Source organism: Saccostrea echinata, unplaced genomic scaffold, assembly GCF_033153115.1.
Source record: "Saccostrea echinata isolate AGI-Se365-2 ecotype Australia unplaced genomic scaffold, CSIRO_AGI_Sech_v1 ptg000014l, whole genome shotgun sequence".
NCBI classification, from domain to species: domain Eukaryota; kingdom Metazoa; phylum Mollusca; class Bivalvia; order Ostreida; family Ostreidae; genus Saccostrea; species Saccostrea echinata.
Genome location: NW_026889763.1, coordinates 17,716,491 through 17,730,803, shown reverse-complemented (window position 1 = coordinate 17,730,803; position 14,313 = coordinate 17,716,491). Strand labels below are relative to the sequence as shown.

The following is a 14,313-nucleotide window of genomic DNA, read 5'->3' as shown; positions in this document are numbered from 1 at the left end:
TCACGGTGACATTTTAATATATGATTGGCGTGGACCATGGAAATGAAGGTTAGAATTTTTCTTATCTAAAATTTAACAGCTGCTTACAGCACTGATGTTTACATGTATATGCCAGCAAATGTATAAATGTACGCACAAACACTGATGTATGTTATCTATTTTATGGTTCAGTCTCTGTCTGTTAGCCCTGACATGACATTGTCAAATCCCCATTGCTTTACCTTATATTTAAATGCATGAGAGCATGTAATTTCACCAAGACTTATTTTTTTTTATTGAAACAAAAAAACTGCAAAAATTCAACAACACACTATCTAACATACTACATGTATAAACATGATAATTATTGTTATATATTCTTCAACAAGTATGAATAGCTGTTATAACTAGGGCCTTAATTAATATTATAATTTGTTATACCTTTAAAAATTTGTTCTTATATAAATCTATACTAGTGTACACTCATTGACAAAATGTCTAACATTTCCAAGGTTTTATGAGCAATCATAAAAAAATCTATGTTGAACCGCAAAGTGAGATATTGAACCTGTCGATGAGATAATTGGACTGCTTACATATTACAGTATGCGCGGGATTAGTTAAATCTCATTTGCATTCGTTGGTGTTCGAAAGTTACGGAATTGACAGAGTTTTACCTCAGTGCTGGTAAAGGAAATTTACATCACGGAAGCCACTACAAAATACTTGTATGTCAAACAAAAAAAGAAAGTAAAAGATATAACAAAACATTTATTGACCGTGTTCTCGGGGTAAAATGCAATTTGCTGACCCCTTGAACCAAACTGTTTCCCTTCGGCCTAATGGCCTCAGGCAACAGTTTGGTTCTTGGGTCTGACAAAACACATGTTGCCCTCAAACCCAGTTAGTAGATGTGTATTATTATTGGAAAATCTCAAAAATGTCACTCAGTTAAATTGCAAAAGAAATTTGGAAATATATTTATACATAAAAGTTTGAATTATTTCTGTGATAAGACTGCAGGATTGATTTGTGTTTTGTTTATTGCCCCTTCAAATTTTTTTTAGTCATATTATTATGCCACCACTTGCTGGTGGAGGCCTGCAAATATAGACCTGTACTTGACACTTATGGCCTTTGGGAAGTGAGGGATCTTTTTCGTGCCAGCACCTTCTATGACACAGAACCTCGGTTCATAAGGTTTCATCCAAGGACCCTATCTCCACATCCAGCTGTGGGATTTGAACCTGCGACGTAAGGATCAGCTTCTTACTGACACTTTGATTGATTGTATGTTGTTTTACATCTTACTTGAGAATTTTTCTCTTGTATAGAGACATTGCCAAATACTGGTGAAGGGCTTCAAACATAGACGTTAATACTTGGCACTAAGGCCCATTGAGCAGTGAGGGTTCTTTATTGTCCCAACATCTACTGTGAGGTTTTTAAGGTCTCATCTGAAAAACCTTTGACTTTCATTCTAATGCTTGGCGCTTGGTGAAGGAACCTTCATTACCTGTATGTTTATGTCTTAGGTTTGACACAGCAAATGAGAATCAAGCCCAGGCCTCCTGATTACAAAATGAATGCCCTACAACTAGGCTACCACTACAGATAATGAACTAGATTAATTACCACGTAAAACATTGTTTAGTAAAAAATTAGTTCTTGAAATTAGAATATAGAATTATTTATGATTTGGGTATGTAAACTTAGAGTGGTATATGGGTTATACAGTAAAACACGCTTACTGCGAACAGACTTAAATAAGGAATTGAAGCATATAGTGAAGTGATTTTCATTCCCTGTGGTTTTAAAACATACTGAAAACTAAACTGAAAAATGAATACATTTATAATGAATCAAAATTATTTGTCCCTGGCACTTACAAGCATGTTTTACTGTAATGACAAAATAATGGGGATTTGTTTTCACAGTGGCTGTATATTGTGAATAATTTAATAAGTCGATAGCAACTTTTCAGTTTTAAACTAATCTCGTTCAAGCAGATGCTTGTCTGTCTCCGTAAACTCCAACGAGCAGGAGTTTATGGAGACAGTCGAGCATCTGCTTGAATGAGACTAGTTTTACACATGCTATCTACATGATCTAAGTGGTAATTTTTAAAAAAAAATATGTATACTGGTATATTATTTAAAAAGTACATATTATACAAAAAATACCGACTAACCAGTTATGAAAATCATAACCCGTCATCCCATACTAAACCGGTTACTATATTTCTGACTGATTAGATGGTTACCCAGTTGACCATTGCCATCCCTAATAAATTTTTTACATGTATAAGTTATGTGCATTTCCTTTGTGAAATCATGAAAAAAAAACTCCTAATTAATCCCTATTTATATTATATTTTGTAATTTCATCCTCAAAATTGACTGCATGTAAACATCTATTTAATAGAGTACTTTTTACAAATAATACACGGAAAATGTGACAGTATCTTTGAACTCTGTTTGATGGTTTCATTAGGGGTGTCAATGAATATTCGAGTACTCGACTATCATTCAATCATATTGACTATCGACTAAAATTTGTTAAGTTGGTTGTTCGTTTAAAATTTGCTACTCTTAAATTCAATGTAAAACAAGAGGCCCATGGGCCACATCGCTCACCTGAGCACATTGGCTAGGAAAAAAAAGCAAAAATCAGTACAGTATTTAAAAGTTTACAAGGAGGGGGGTGTTGAATTTTAAACTACTTGATGATGCTTTCATATCAATATAACAAATGGCTTTGTTGTTCTTGAGCAGCAGATTTTTTTCCCATATATTCATTTGTAAAAATTTGATCCCCCATTGTGGCCCCACCCTACCCCCGGGGGCCCTCATTTGAACAAATTTCATTCTACACTACCCAAAGATGCCTCCATATCAATTTGACTAATCATGGCTTTTCTGTTCTTGAGAAAAAGACTTATATATTCCTCTGTAAACTTTGATCACCCATTGTGGCCCCAACCTATCCCTGGGGTAATGATTTGAACAAACTTGAATCTTCACTATCTGAGGATGCTTCCATATAAATATGACCAATCATGGCTTTACTGTTCTTAAGAAGAAGATTTTTAACGATATTTTCCTATATATTTCTATGTAAAACTTGGATCCCCAATTGTGGCCCCACCCTACCTCCGGGGGTTATTATTTGAACAAATTTGAATCTTCACTACCTGAGGATGCTTCCATATAAATATGACCAATCATGGCTTTACTGTTTTTAAGAAGAAGATTTTAGAGATATTTTCCTATATATTTCTATGTAAAACTTTGATCCCTCTTTGTGGCCCCACCCTACCCCCGGGGGTTATGATTTGAACAAATTTGAATCTTCACTACCTGAGGATGCTTCCATATAAATATGACCAATCATGGCTTTACTGTTTTTAAGAAGAAAATTTTTAGAGATATTTTCCTATATATTTCTATGTAAAACTTGGATCCCCCATTGTGGCCCCACCCTACCCCCGGGGGTCATGATTTGAACAAACTTGAATCTTCACTATCTGAGGATGCTTCCATATAAATATGACCAAACATGGCTTTGCTGATCTTAAGAAGAAGATTTTTAAAGATATTTTCCTATATATTTCTATGTAAAACTTGGATCCTCCATTGTGGCCCCACCCTACCCCCGGGGGTCATGATTTGAACAAACTTGAATCTACACTACCTGAGGATGCTTCCATATAAATATGACCAATCATGCCTTTGCTGTTCTTAAGAAAAAGATTTTTAAAGATATTTTCCTATATATATATATCTATATAAAACTTTGATCCCCCATTGTGGCCCCACCCTACCCCCGGGGGTCATGATTTGAACAAACCTGAATCTTCACTACCTGAGGATGCTTCCATATAAATATGACCAATCATGGCTTTGCTGTTCTTAAGAAGAAGATTTTTAAAGATATTTTCCTATATATTTTTATGTAAAACTTGGATCCCCCATTGTGGCCCCACCCTACCCCCAGGGGTCATGATTTGAACAAACTTGAATCTACACTACCTGAGGATGCTTCCATATTCCCCCTCATTTGTCTTCTATAATGTGATAGATATTTTCATATAGATTATATATTTTTCTTTAAATTATAACAAAACAGATGGTCTTTTTGCATATTTAATGAACAAAATATCAGAAATATGTACATTTTCATGTAATTATTGGATTCTACTAAACACCTGAAATTTACTCACAAATGCCAAGTAAGGACAGGATGATCACTTTAATTATTCAGGGGAATCAAATCCATGTATTTGATCACTCAGATACATTGAAATTGAATGGAAATATACTCAGAAAAAGGACAGTCAGTAAAATCAGATTTCCACAGTATATTTTCTATAGAATCAGGTAATGGTTGGAGGGGTAGGGTAGATAACTGCAATTTTCAGGACACTTCTTCTTGAACCTTTGATGCAAGAGGGGTTTTTGTATATTACAATAAATATCCTGAAAAATAGATTAGGTTTTCTTTTTGCAAACAAGCTATAGATGTATAAATTCAAGCAATTAAGAGGTAAAATGGGATTTCTCAAAACATTAAAAATAGGAGAGTATGTGTTTCATGTGAGTACATTTCATGAAGGCATGCAATTCTTATTGAATTTTTTATATGTAGCTGCATTTGAAATTGATCAAAGTTACCATTAAACACTGTTTTGATAAGAAATAGATTCTTTTGGATTGTAGGAGTTGGTCATTTTTGAAGTAACACAAAGAATATGGGGTTAAGGTGGTTGACCGACAATTGGTGGGGTCACTTATTTGCCTCTAACTTTTTTATTTTTCATTGAAATAAGACATATTTAGTATATTTTTACTCAGAATTGATTGCACTTTCTAAATATGGAAAGTTATTTTAATTAAAAAGCAAACTTTGAAAGTTAAAGGTGGCAGGGGATAGTTTCGTACTAAAGACCCGGTCAAATTTCTTAAAAAATTGAGATATCCCCTGTTTGATGTGATATTTTATGTAGAAAAATGATTAGAATAATTATGGGACACATTTGCAGTGTAGCAAAGTGCTTGCTGAAAAAAATGATGTGCAACTTGTAGGTGTCACTATGACGCTTATCATATACAGAGTTGTAAATGCGAACCTAAGACACGTGGTCAGTTGCATCTAGGAAATTCAGCTGAAAAGCAGTAGGCCTTAGAAGAAGGTGTGTATCTCAGAGGGAAGATGAATGGCCCCATATCAGTTGGTGAATTTTCATTAGGGCATGCATTGATTTACAGACTACTGGGTGTTTTATCCTGCTCGCTCGGGCCTGGGGATGGGTTGTATGGGTGCGACTGAGGCCCAAATCTTGGAAAAACAAGCCAAAATTTGGGGAGACCCCATGTGTATTTTTGGTACATGTGCACTCTACTAGGCAGATTACATGTAATTTGTTGACATAATTTGTGAGCCATGGGCATATGAAGTGTAATTAATTAGCCCGTGGAAAACTGTCCCCATCTACATGTTTTTATGGATCGCATGTATATGTGTACCCCCTCGGCACATGTTTGGCATTAAAAAAAACTATCCTCTGCCACCTCAGCCAAGTTCGATTTCTTCATAATTAGATAATTCATACCACTGTTGTGCTTGATGCAAGTAATTAGATAATCCATACCAAGAATAGTCTTGATTAGTTATAACAATTGTTTGTTAAAGTAATACAAAGACAAAAACAAAGCTTTTTGACAATGCTTTTTAAGTGATTGGGCTTTCTGGGAGATTTCCAATTTAGCCTACTTGATGCTGAAATTCCCAATTCTGAGGGCCCCAGCCCCCAGCCCCAAAGTACTGAAAAAAAAAACACTGGCAGTAAATATTATATTTGAAATCAAATACATTTGATACATATATTTATTACTACGAAAATGTTAATGATTCAATAATTTGTTGTATAATGGTTATAATGTAGTTTAAATATTGTACAGGCTAGCAGTCTCTTAAAGGCAAAAAGGAAAATGACATGAAAAATTAATTTAAATTTCAACGAGTACTCGACTTTCATTTGACTAAAGCCTCTGACTGTGTGACTTAGCTGTTCGAGTAAAATTAACATCGCTATTTATCATTTATAAGTTGTACAGTTTTTTTTTTTTATTTTAAATGAGAAATTTCAATTTCTTTTGGATAGGTGTGACTGCCATCTGATAACTGAAATTTGATACCAAGCATGACCATATTTGCCAGAAGAGCATCTGTTTGGAGATGACGAAGAATAAGCAGCATAGTGAAATTTAAACAGTCACACAAGGATAAAAGTCCTTCCATCTAGGATTATGGACACATCAGGCCTTAATACATTAAGAACTTGTAATATATGTATTTTTACAAAAAAATTTAGAGAGAACTGCTATTTTGGCATATACAGCAACAAATGTTAACATATGTGCATATTTCAAATGACTTCAGTGCTAAGGGCATGTACATGAACGAGGATTGTTAGAAAAGTTTGCGGACACATTGATTTAAGGAAAATTTACTGTGCACTTTGAAAAAATGACCTGTCTGAAGAAATAATTTTTTAATAGCTCGGTGCTCTCCAAGACTTTCAATGACATTGCAATTCTCAACTTTGTGTTTTCGCATTTATCATCTATAATTAGCGATGAAACAGTCATAACCCCTCTAATTTAATTCAAAATTTTGCAACACACCCTCTTTGAATATTGTAGCGACATGTAAAATATCATTAATTTTTTTGCACTACAACAGTGCAATTTTTTATTTCAAGAAATTGGTCTGATTTCAATATAGCTTTGATTACAAATAGACAACTCTAAGATACATAATTCTTTTTATCTTTTTAGCTCTTGTGAGCCAAAGGCTCAAAGAGCTAATGCTATGGCCATTTGTGCGGTGTACGTAAACTTTTTAGCTCACCTGAGCTGAAAGCTTAAGTGAGCTTTTCTGATCACCAGTTGTCCGTCGTCTGTCCGTCTGTAAACTTTTCATATTTTTGTCTTCTTCTCAAGAACCACTGAGCCAAATTTAACCAAAGTTGGTACACAGCATCCTTGGGTGAAGGGGAGTTTGTTAAAATGAAGGACCAACCCCCTTTACAAGGGGAGATAATCAAGAGAAGAAAAAAATAGGGTGGGGTCATTAAAAAATCTTCTCAAGAACCACAGGGCCAGAAAAGCTGAAAGTTATGTGGAAGCATCCTGGGGTAGTGTAGATTCTAAATTCTTCAAATCATGGCCCCCAGGGGTAGGGCGGGGCCACAATAGGGAATCAAAGTTTTACATTGAAATATATAGGCAAAATCTTTAAAAATCTTCTTCTCAAGAACCACTGGGCCAGAAAAACTGAAACATATGTGGAATCATCCTGGGGTAGTGTGGATTCTAATTTTTCAAATCGTGGCCCCCAGGGGTAGGGTGGGGCCGCAATAAGTATTACAAGGGAGGGAGGGTCTGGTGAAGAACAGCAGGGCCAAAGTAACTCAGGTGAGCGTTGTGGCCCATGGGCCTCTTGTTAGAATATGGGCCATAACTCAAGAACCCCTTGGCCAATTATTGTCAAATTTGTCACAGTGTATCCATGGCCCAAGGGCTCCCGTTTATAGTAAACTTAGGGTTGTGACCCTTAAACAAGGGGAGATAATTAGGTAAATAAAACCAAAAGTACTGGTTGCTAAAAAATCATCTTCTCGAGAACCACTGGGCAGATTATCACCAAACTTTCACAAAAGGATGAGGATATATTGTAGATTGAAATTTGCACAGGGAATCGCTCTGGGACAAAGGGCTTGGTCTCAAAGTCACTTCAAATTTGACCAAAAATTACATTTATTAAAATGTTGATATTTTGCTTACTATAAGGACTAGGATCATCAAATCTTGTCAGTTGATGCATCTAAGGACCTCGTATCATGTTGACTCAAAAGTAGTTCATGGTTACCTACTTTTTAAATTTTGCAGCTATTCTTTTTCAAAATGATTCAGAAGCATATTTTGAACAGTTTCAGGCCTATTATCATCAAACTTTTTCAGTTGACAAATGACAGAATGAGACCACTATTCTTTAAATTTGCTTGTTGTGTCTTAGGCTCATAATTCACATTATATCTACTGCAATCAACTTCAATGGATTCAAATATTTTTAATGAATTCTTATTAAAAAAATTACTTGAATATATGTGTAATATACATGTACATGTAAAAGATTATTTTAACATGTTCAAAAATTTAAATATATGTGTCTTTTTCCCCCCTTGTAAAACATTTGAATAAATGAACCCAAGAAGTACAGTAAAACCATTTTTTCTCAATTTCAACTGGACCAAGATTAAACATCAAGATATCCAATGACTCCAGATAACCATGCAGGGTAAAAAACTTAAAGAATAAGGGGTTGGGAGTACCAACTCACTTCACCATATAAATGGTACATGTATTTAGATATCGGTTTTTGAGATAATGAAGTTTAACTTTTAAGTTAAAGGCTAAAAAAGATGTTATGTTAAAATTTTCCACAAGTGACACCGTGTCTTACTGAAATCATCCCTGTGCATTTCTTGTAAGAGTATTTTTCTACTTACTGATTGTCAAAGAATGGATATCCTCAATCAGTAACACATTTGGATTACTTACTATGTAGTTATGCTGTGTAAATGTTTTGTCAAGCAATTATTATGACAGTGATGTAGCAAAACACTGATGATTCTGTAGTATGACACGTGTTACTAACATGATTGCATCAAAGATGTTAGGTGAATAGAAAAGTCTAGAAATTAAAAATCAAAAGTCAAAGTTCAAGAAATGAGGGTCTGGGAGTATTAGTGTTTTGGATACAATTTCAGGAGTACTGTTGGAGAGAGTACACTCCAGATTCAGAGTTCCGGAGATGAGGTCTCTTGATATTTGGGTCAAAGAAGAAAGAGAATGTTAGCAAAGTTGACAATCTAAACAGAAACATGTAACCTTTAGGTGGAAATTAAACAAATATTTATCCTTTTATTACGACGTCAACTTACAAGCTAAGAAGGAAGACCCACTCGTTGCTTTGCAACGAGCTTTGCTCTAGTTATTATTATTTTTCTTCCTGGGTACTTTTTTGTCCGTGAGTGATATCCGAAACTACACATCCGATTGAGGTGAAACCTTTTTAGGGTTACTAGGCATGTTATGTAGATTTGCGGAACGAAGGTCATTTTGCGCGCACGCACATGCACGTGCGTGCGCGTGCAATGCGTAAAATGACCAATATACTTGATATAGCTGTAACTTTTATATTTTTTGATAAAATGCTTTGATGCTCAGAATATAAGGATATATTAAAAGTGTGAACAAGATGACATGGTCAACATGCACATGCATGCACGTGCGCGCACGCGCAAAGCGTAAAATGACCAATTTACTTGATATAGTCGTAACTTTGAAACTTTTTGATGAAATCCTTTGATACTCAAAATATTTATATGTATTTAAAGTGTAGACAAGACGACATGATCATCATGCACATGCATGCATATGCATGCACGTGCGCGCGCGTGCAATGTGTTAAATGACCAATTCACTTAATATAGCCGTAATTTTTATATTTTTTGATGAAAAGCTTTGATATTAAGAATATACAGATATATTAAAAGTGTAGACAAGATGATATGGCCATCATGCACATGCGCGCGCGTGCAATGCGTTTAATGACCAATATACTTAATATAGCCGTAACTTTTATATTTTTGATGAAAAGCTTTGATACTAAGAATAAACAGACATATTATAAGTGTAGACAAAATGGCATGGTCATTATGAACATGCATACAGGTGCGCGTGCGCGCAATGCTAAGATGACCAATATACTTGATATAGCCGGAACTTATATATTTTTTATGAAATGTTTTGATACTGAGAATATAAAGATGCATTTATAGTATAGATGGGATGATATGGTCATACTGCACATGCATACACGTGCGCGCGCGTGAAATGACCAATATACTTCATTGCCTTATTTAATGAAGCTTACAGGAAATAAGACACCAAAAGGGAATTGGGGAGCGTTTGGGGAACATCTGTAACGGTCCCCGTTACAATTAATACTAGTTCCATGTGTTTTACACAAACTGATTTCGTCCATTTCAAATACTGCTAACTGCAGTAAAATGATTCTCCTTAAATAGTTTTATATAATTTTAAATTAACTCATTATGAAGGTAATGTTCTTTGAATTTTAAGAAAGAGGGTATTAATTTAATGCCAAACTCCAAACCTCTTTAGAAATGGACAGACTGTGTTTTTATTTTATTTTTTTTTTTTACTTGCAAGGAAAATTGGAACATATCGTCATGAAAAATCGACAAACCTGACAGGTTTGGGGTACATAAAGTCGGGGTTGTACATGTATTTATCATTTACACATGTTTCTGCTGAAGTAGCGTAGTACATGGGTGGAAAAAGGTTACTGAACGCACAAAGGTGAGTTTTAGCAGTAAGTAAAAAAATGTTTACAGACAACATAGTGAATGCATGTTTTTTCACTGCAATCAAGAAAATGTATGGTCAGAAGAAGAAACTAGATGATGAATGGAAGGTATATACCTGTAACTATTAAAACATTAAATAAAATTTTGGAAAAAATCATACCTAATCCTTTGAAAGATATCGTATTGGTAGAGGTTCTTGGCAAACTAATGGATCTTTCATGGAAAGTCAAAGAGGGTGAAAAATAAGAATCCATATTTCAGGGCATTTTATTTAAATGATACGATGTCTGAATGCTAGTCGTGGAAATGTTATCACCCAGAAGTCCTTCTTTTCATCATTTTTCATAAACCGCTTCGATGCCGATTAAAAAAGCGAAAATCAACAATCCGCGATTACAACTAGCCTGGAGTCGATATATCAAACAGCGAATGTCCGGCAATATTTATGACGGTTCAAACAATCCTTTCACCAGACCTTGTTTTTGCACTCTTCTGTTCGTCATTAATAGCGTTCTCCTAACTATATCCGTTTTACATAACACTCCGAATGAACAGACAACAGGGCCTTGGCGACAGATGACAGAGATGGATAGTGACAATGAAGATTAGGCGCAAGTAATCTTGGCCGGGTCCATCAATTGCTTCAACCCTTAATCCTACTTATTGGACAAGGAGGTCTAAACACGTGTTTTCATGAAATTACGGTTGCGGTTTACGTGGGATTGTGACGATTTTTCTATGATTGCAAAATAAAAGTCTGTGTTCTTGTGAATTAAAAAAATATCGATATGGTAAACAATAATCAACGATCCGGAAAATGATTGCATCTATACTTTACATTTAAAATTATAACTTCATACATGCCAAATATGCCAGAATTTTAAAATACTTTTATATGAATATAAATTAATCATGCTTATTATTTTCTAGAAAAGCTGTTTGTCAAACAACAAAATCGTAACCAGGACAGAATGACGATAGTGTAGAACCTCTCCTGAACCACGTGATTTAGTCCTGGGGTATTCCGACTTATTTGTTTAAGTTTGTAATTGCTCTTTATAAATTTTAGCACTAAAACCAATTTCTCTTCACTGAAAAAAGTTAATTCTCTTTAATTAAGAATATCCAATTAAAATAGAGTCCAGAAAGACAATTTTAGTATAGAATAAACTGTTCGTCATATTCTAGTATATAGTCATGCTTTTACCTTATGCGCAGTAGAAGCGTTCGATCTTCTCTTTTAAGTATTTATCATAAGGCTTTTCTATACTTATTTTTTTTATATTTGAAGCATCCATTGGTGAGAGTTTTACCTTCCTGTGCGTCTGACAGACTTATTAAACCGTCAACGATTAGAGGCCACACCACTTCAGTAGAGAACTGCCAACGAGAGGCTTCAGTTCCAATACCGAGATATTGACTATCGAGTAATAACTTTTAAAAAAAGCAAAATTTTAAACCGATAAGAATTAACAATTTCCATTTTGGAAGCGGAATATCAGGGAACTTTTCTACATTTTCGGAAATCAACATGGGATAGGAAACACATTGTGCAAACTATGTATGGCATTACATGTATCTGTGAATTTTCTCAGTTTAATCAGGTAAGGGAAATTTATGCATTACTTCCGACATTTGTTAATTCTATTACGCCAAGTAGGATAATATTTGTTACTTTACATGAATAAATGATCCTTCAACATACGGTGAAGATCTTAAGTTATGTCTACTTCATAGACTTTGATAACTCTCCTTCGGAAGGGAAATTCTGAAATCAATAGGAATCAATAGCCGGGTAATTGCAAAAAGATGACTATCAATTATGTCTCATCATAAAATACCATCCACAGAAAAAGTGTTCACTCACTCGGAAGTCATTTGATCGGTACCACAGGATAAAGCAAAACATGTACGTCATTAGAAGTCCAACCACGTGACAGATTCATTCTCAATAGAACATCTTCATCAAACTGCTGCAGCGAGAAAAATCCAATTACGGAGTTGATGGGAAACATTTAAGATGGCCCTATTAATTTACTTGACATGTGCATCACTTTTTCTTGATGGAAAATCCAAATGGACTTTATTCTTATTTCTTTACAGAGCAATAATACCCTCTGATGATATCTGAATTCGTCGAGACCTATTCATAAACAGAGCGGTAATGGAGAACTACACATTAGGAAGAGCGGCTCTGAATTTATCTTTAAATGTGACACGAAATTTTGCCAGCCCTCGTGTCCCTCCCGCTGGGGTACCCTTTACCTGGAAATTAATATCCTCTATAATTTTGGTCACTGGCTGTATAGGTAATATACTTACAATTTTCTCTATATTTAGGGACAAAAATTTGAAAACACCTACTTATATTTTAATCGCCTGTATGGCAGTATCTGATCTCAGCGCCATCATTGTACGCTTCATCATTTTGACTTGGAACGTTTTCTTACCGGATGTGCTGCCGAATCCGGTCGAGTTTTCGTTGATTTCCGCTGCAGTTGGTATGGTGGTGGTCCAAAGTTCATGTTTACACGTAGTATTATTCGCGTATGTGCGGTATGCTCTTTTGGTACATCCATTATGGAGTCGCTTTGCCATTACCTCTGTGCGAGTGGTGTATGCCTCCTTAGCTGTCTGGGCATTAAGTTTCTTTTTGGGAGTTCTCTATGGCTTGTTTGGACTTTACATCACTGAAGAATTCGACATACTCGTCCTCGAAATCGTTTACATTTCGTATTTAATAGCAGCAACGATGATTCCCATTGCTATTCTACATTTACTCAAGATTTATCGCTTGAAGAAATCACGGACACACGAGTGCACGCTGATTACTAAAAGGATGACACTAATATCAGGGATTGTTATATTAGTCCAAATCATCACTATGGTTCCCGTCACCGTTAAAGTGATAGTTTTGTTGTTTAAAGGATTCGCACCAGACACCTCTGACGTCACGGACTTGATCGTCCATCTCATGCTCAGTGTCGGAAACAGTATCAACCCAGTCATTTATTTCTTAATGTCCAAACCTCAGAATAGACACTGGAGCCGATTTCACTTGTGTTTTTCATAACTCTGTGTTCAAAAGTAGGTAAAGATTATTATTCACTCGTTTATTGTACATTGTAAATGTTTTCTTATTTGTAGTACTTTTTAAAAATATATTTAAACATAAGATGATAATCTTAAACATTTTGGGATTTATTTTTTCACTTGCTACAAAATGAAAACATTAATTTTCTTCAAAATCCAGGCCCGTAGAAAGCAATTTCACTTTGGGGGGGGGGGGGGGGGGGCACAGCCAAACATTTTTCAGTTGACAGTTGAGGGGGCACTACCAAAAATTTTCTGACAAGCAAAAAAAAAAAAAAAAAAAAAAAAAAAGGTCGTCAACTACCAAATATTCCTTGACAAGCAAAAAAAAAAAAAAAAAAAAAAAAAAAAAAAAAAAAGGTCATCAGGCGGTTTTATTGAGGGGGCACATGCTTATAGTAACTATGTTTACTATAGTAATCTATATATCGGCAAAATTATTGGGGGTGCCCCCCCCCCCCGTTCCTACGGCCATGAAATCTGAAAATATATACTTAATATATTTTCATTTAAATAGAGTCAATAAGACTAACCGACCACATAAAATTTCATTTTATTTTTTCAAGATTTTTTTGCCCTTTAAAAGTGATTTTTAAAATATGTATATATATAGATACATGTACATATATATGAGGGGAACAATAAAAATTGAGAATTTTGAACATCATAGAAAATCCACAATTTTTTTTATTATTATTTTAGGAATTTGACATCTGCATCATTTACAAACAGTTAAGTCCAAAAATAAATCAATCCATGTCTGTAGTAAGTGTCCTTAACAT

At 34.8% G+C, this 14,313-nt stretch overlaps 2 protein-coding genes across 2 annotated transcripts in view; one reads left to right on the top strand and one right to left on the bottom strand.

The window, feature by feature from the left end:
* The window catches only part of LOC133186872 (sulfotransferase 1B1-like), a 492,412-nt gene that overhangs the window by 234,439 nt on the left and 243,660 nt on the right, over positions 1–14,313 (bottom strand). The window lies entirely within an intron of this gene.
* On the top strand, positions 11,370–13,578 carry LOC133187317 (neuromedin-U receptor 2-like). The gene is made up of 3 exons (XM_061322678.1): positions 11,370–11,457; positions 11,730–12,042; positions 12,542–13,578. The coding sequence occupies exon 3, from the start codon at positions 12,603–12,605 to the stop codon at positions 13,509–13,511; it is 909 nt and encodes a 302-aa protein (XP_061178662.1). The 5' UTR covers positions 11,370–11,457; positions 11,730–12,042; positions 12,542–12,602; the 3' UTR covers positions 13,512–13,578.